Here is a 5,697-nt window from a genome sequence, read left to right on the forward strand (position 1 = left end):
TTAATGTGATTTTCTGGACTTGATGTGAATTGTGATTTCATTGTTTAGATTTCCATTTGAAAGGATTATTTTCCATTTGAGGAAAAAAAAAACAGAATCAAAAGAGTTCCGGTTTAATAAACAAATGTTTATTGTTCATTAAATATTTTTTTTGTGGTTTCCTGGGGAGGAAAGGAAAAGTGGTAAGGTAATTTTTTTTTTTTTTACAGATCATAGATTTACGTTGTGAACTGTTGAACACCAGTTTGTAATTACTTCCAATTTAAATTGTTAAAACACTAAACTGACACTTATAGTGGTATCTGAAGATCTGGGTTTTGTGTTTAACTGAAATTAAATAATTTAGAAATGTGCCTCTCCCCAAGTTAGTGTCTTTTGGAAGGTCCCCTAGACATAATAGGCCATATTTATTGGTGAGAGGGCTACATTTTGTGGGGGCTCGTCCGGGATCTTTCAGATCATTTCAGATTGTGTTTTCTTAGACGCTGTGAACGTGTATGTTCAGTGAAAATTTGGAAGTAATTTATGTGCATACTTGGTTTCTTTGAGAATTTTGTGAAGAGAGCTTTAATGCTTAACAGTCATTCCCTGTTTTCCTGAGTACATACTATTGATGATGCAAGTGAACAAAATGGAGATTAGTGAGATTGTTGCTTGGTGCAGAGAGAAAGGTGTTGAGCTGGACAGAGTTATCATTCTGAGCAACGTACCTGCAGATTGTGAAGACAAAGTAGTCTATGAAGTGCTGGATGCTGTGCTGGGAATGAGGAAATGCAAAGTGCTCGATCGCCTTTCTGATAAGACTAAGAAACGGAAGTTTCTTCTGATTGAGACAGCTAGCAAGGTTTCTGAGATGTCTGTCCCTGCGGAGCTTGGAGGACCTGAAGTAGGTACCTGGTACACACAGGTTGTTCATGTCGCAGCTGAAGCACCTAAACAGAACAGGGAAGATGAATTTCAGACTAAGCTGATGTCTTTTCTTCAAGCAGAGGGAAAGTCGCTATCTGACATTCCAAGTTTGGCTTCCCCTACACCTGTGCTAAACACTAAGCTTGTTGATGCCATAAATTCCCTTGTTCAAACGTGTCATGTGGCATCATCTGAGGAGAGAGCTGGATATAGGAAGCTGCGTCCCTTCTCAGGGTTCATTCCCACTCCCCATGGAGAAGATGAGTATGAGGTCTGGGTGGAACAGACTACCCACATTCTGGAAGAGTGGCAGTGTACTGATAATGTCAAGAAGCAGAGACTAGTAGAGTGTCTCAGAGGTCCTGCAGCAGACATTGTTAGGTTTGAGAAGACTGGTAACCCATCTGCTACGTTCAGTGATTACCTTAGTGCACTAGAATCAGTGTTTGGCACTACTGAGGATGCTGCGGATTTGATGTTAAAATTTCGGAGTACTTACCAGAGTGAGGGAGAGAAGCTCTCAGCCTACATAATGAGGTTGGATAGGATGCTGCACAGTATGTTGAGGAAGAGAGGCATTGAGTTCCCTGAAATGAATCGTCTTCGGATGCAGCAAATAGTCCGAGGTGCCCTCTCAAGTGACCTGGTGGCTATGCGCTTGAGGATGACCCATAAGTTGTGTGCCCCTCCCCCCTTCAATGATCTAATGAAGGAGGTGAGAGAAGAAGAAAGTATGTTAAACCAAAGGAGCTCAGTGCAGGCAAATGTAGCTGTGGCTACAAGGAATGCGTCACCTAGTAACACTAGTCTGGCCAATGCAGAAGTTGAAATGCTGAAGAGGGAGATTAGGGGCTTAAAGAATGAGGTGTCTCGCTTAGCAGCTATGGCAGGAGAACCAGTGACTCATGATCGTCCTGCTACGCACAGTTTAGTTGCAACTGCAGAGAGTAAAACACCCACGAGACCAGTGAACAAGGCTAACATCTTCTGTTACAGATGCGGAGAAGATGGTCATCTGAAACGTGACTGTACAAAGGAAGAGAACCTCAGGAGAGTAAACCAACGGCTCATTAAAATGAGACAGCCGTCGGGAAATGCCTCCGGGGCTCAGTAGAGGAACGGCCTGAAGCTCCGAGGAAGACACGTTCCACTAAGTGTAAAAGAGCCAGAGTTGAATTGGTAGACCTTCCGAGCGGGTTAGTGGGACCTAGCTCTGTCCTTCCCATCCAGGTGGAAGGTATCTACACTAAGGCTTTATTGGATAGTGGATCACAGGTCACGCTGTTGTACAGATCCTTCTATGAGAAACACTTAAAGCATCTGCCATTGACACCAATAGAAAATTTGGAGATATGGGGGTTGAGCGCACAGAGATACCCTTATGATGGCTGCTTGGCTTTAAGGCTAGAGTTTCCAGGATCTGTAGCAGGAGTGGCAGAATCCATAGATGCACTTGTGTTGGTCTGTCCTGATCCTGTCATGAAAGGAGATGTCAACGTTTTGGTGGGAACAAACACATCTGTGGTAAAGAAGCTGGTAGAAGTTTGCAAGGAAAAGATGGGAAATGATTTTCTGCATACCATGACTGTTCATCCTGAGATCAGATCTGCCTATGAACGGGTCATTACTGTTAGCAAGTGTGATGTTGACGACAGTAGAGGTACTGTCTGGTTTCCTCGTCTTAAGCCGTTGAAGTTGACTCCAGGAGAGAGTGTGAGGGTTTCTGGAATCCTGAAATACCCTGTTACCTTATCTACTAAAACTTTGTTAGTGGATCAGCCTGAGGAGTCCTGTTTTCCAGAGGAACTGCTAGTGCGAGCTGAGGTGCAGTCTGTTACTGCTGTCCAGTCAAAAAGAGTTGGAGTTTCTATCAGGAATGTCTCTTCTCGCCCAGTGACGATCAAGAGAGGAATGCCTATTGCGCATGTGTTTCCTGTTGATGTGGTGCCTACTGTCTCTAAGCCCAGAGAGAGTAGTGCCAAAACCAAACTGACCAAGGATTCATTTAACTTTGGCGATTCTCCTGTATCTAAAGAATGGAAACAGCAGCTGGCCAAAAAGATGTTGGAGAGAAAGGATGTTTTCTCCTGCGATGAATTTGATGTGGGATGTTCAAAGAGTACTCAACACCACATTAGGCTGACAGAGGATAAGCCTTTCCGTGAGAGGTCACGACGGCTTGCACCAGCCGACATCGAGGATGTTAGACAGCACTTGGAGAAGCTGAAGGAGGCTGATATTATTGCTGAGTCCAGAAGTCCTTATGCTTCACCTATCGTCGTAGTCCGGAAAAAGAACGGACAGATAAGGATGTGTGTGGACTACAGGACGCTGAATCGTCGCACAGTCACTGACCAATACACCGTTCCCCGCATTGAAGATGCTCTGGCCTGCTTAAATGGAAGCCAGTGGTTCAGTGTTTTGGACCTTAGGAGTGGATATTATCAGATCCCCCTGAGTGAAGAGGACCAAGAAAAGACAGCTTTCATTTGCCCGGTGGGGTTTTACCAATTCCAGCGGATGCCACAGGGGATTTGTGGAGCTCCCTCAACCTTCCAGCGAGTGATGGAAAAGACGGTGGGAGATATGAACCTGTTGGAAGTGTTGGTCTACTTGGATGACCTCATTATCTTCGGAAGGACTTTGGAGGAGCATGAGGAGAGGCTGCTCAAGGTGCTGGACCGGTTGCAGAGCGAAGGGTTGAAATTGTCCCTGGACAAGTGCATTTTTTGTCAGACTTCTGTCAGCTATGTTGGTCACATTGTGTCTCAAGATGGTGTTTCGACTGATCCCTCCAAGATCGAAGCTGTCAAATCTTGGCCCAGACCCCAGAACGTGACAGAGCTACGTTCTTTCTTAGGTTTCTGTGGGTACTATAGGAGATTCGTAAAGGACTATTCTAAGGTATCTTACCCACTTAATCAGTTGCTGCAAGGGTGTTTTCCAACCAAGACCTTGAAGAAAATAAAAGCTGGAGATAATCCCGACCGGATTGTGTACAAAGCCTCAGATCCATTTGGAAATAGATGGACTGATGCATGTGAAGCTGCTTTCAATGAGTTGAAGGTGAGACTTACCAAGGCTCCTGTGTTGGTCTTTGCCAACTCTCAGCTCCCGTACGTCCTACATGTTGATGCCTGCTGTGAAGGGTTGGGCGGGGTACTGTATCAGGACCAGGGACAGGGGTTGAGGCCTGTAGCTTTTGTCAGCAGAAGTTTGACGCCTTCTGAAAGGAACTATCCAGTCCACAAACTTGAGTTCTTGGCATTAAAGTGGGCTGTTGTCGACAAGCTACATGACTACCTGTATGGAGTAAAGTTTGAAGTGCAGACAGACAACAATCCACTAACTTATGTTTTGACCACAGCAAAATTGGATGCTACAGGACATAGGTGGCTGGCGGCTCTTTCTGTTTATGACTTCAGTCTCAAGTACAGGCCTGGGAGACAAAATGTTGATGCCGATGCTTTGTCTCGGCGTCCTCACAAGAGAGTGAAGGACCAGGAGTGGACTAATATATCATCCTCTGGAGTGAGATCCCTGTGTAACCTGTCAGGGCAAGACAAGTCCAGCTGCTTCACCACTGCCAGCAGGATTATCACGTCACTGGGAGTATCTCCTAAAGCAGTCCCCAGAACTTACTGGAACTTAGCTACTTTGAATACCTCCACGATTCCAAAAATAAGTTCTGTAGATCTGTCAGATGCTCAGCAGGCGGACCCTTGTCTTGGAGAGATATGGAGAGCCCTAAAAGGAGGAGATCTGTCCAAGGTCAAGAAAGAAGCTCACAAGGACCTTCCTTTAATAATGAGAGAATGGGACAGATTAGTTCTGGAGAATGGAGTGATGTTTCGGTGTACTAATGTCCCAGACAAACCTCGTCGTGAGCAGTTGTGCCTGCCCAGGAAGTTCCATGAAGTAGTTCTCAGGTCTCTGCATGATGATTCGGGACACCTGGGATTTGATAAGACCTATGGTTTGGTAAGAGAAAGATTTTACTGGCCACGAATGAAGATTGAGGTGGAGAAGTACTGCCAAACCTGTGCCAGATGTGTCCAGAGAAAGACTCTGCCAAAAAGAGCGGCACCATTGTCACACTTATCTAGTAATGGGCCCATGGATCTTGTGTGTATGGATTTTTTATCTATAGAGCCAGACTCCAAGAACATCTGTAATGTCCTTGTCATCACAGACCACTACACAAGATATGCACAGGCGTTTCCGACTAAGGACCAGAAGGCGTCCACCGTTGCAAAGGTCCTGTGGGAGAAATACTTCATTCACTATGGACTGCCTAGACGGATGCATTCGGACCAGGGACGGGATTTCGAGAGTAGGCTCATCCATGAGTTGTTTGACTTATTAGGAGTGGAGAAATCTCGGACAACACCGTACCATCCCCAGGGTGATCCGCAACCGGAGCGGTTTAACCGGACACTTTTGGATATGTTGGGGACCCTGGATTCGAGGCAGAAACAGCAGTGGAGCCGTCACATTGCACATCTCGTACATGTGTACAATAGCAGTTTGAACGAAGCCACAGGATACTCGCCTTACTTCCTTATGTTCGGAAGGGAAGCCAGATTGCCCATAGACCTGAGTTTTGGTGTGTCTAGTGATGGGACGTCCACAAAGTCTTACCGGCGCTTCGTGCAGAACATGCAAAGAGAGTTAAAGTCTGCATATGAGCTGGCAGAGGAAAAAGCTGGAAAGAAAAACGCAGGAAATAAGAGAAGATACGATCAGAGACTGCGTTACACTCACCTTGTTCCTGGTGACAGAGTCTTG

The 5,697-nt window shown here is 45.7% G+C and overlaps 1 protein-coding gene across 1 annotated transcript; it reads left to right on the plus strand.

Moving 5' to 3' along the window:
• Positions 1 to 631: 631 nt before the first annotated feature.
• On the plus strand, positions 632 to 2,023 carry LOC137079528 (paraneoplastic antigen Ma1 homolog). Its single transcript, XM_067447480.1, has one exon. The coding sequence runs from the start codon at positions 632 to 634 to the stop codon at positions 2,021 to 2,023; it is 1,392 nt and encodes a 463-aa protein (XP_067303581.1).
• The last annotated feature ends 3,674 nt before the right edge of the window (positions 2,024 to 5,697 follow it).

This window comes from Pseudorasbora parva, chromosome 6 (assembly GCF_024679245.1).
Source record: "Pseudorasbora parva isolate DD20220531a chromosome 6, ASM2467924v1, whole genome shotgun sequence".
In the NCBI taxonomy this organism is placed as follows: Eukaryota; Metazoa; Chordata; class Actinopteri; order Cypriniformes; family Gobionidae; genus Pseudorasbora; species Pseudorasbora parva.

Excerpts from the sequence above, each read along its gene's own strand:
- LOC137079528 (XM_067447480.1), top strand. The coding sequence starts at position 632 with ATGGAGATTAGTGAGATTGTTGCTTGGTGCAGAGAGAAAGGTGTTGAG.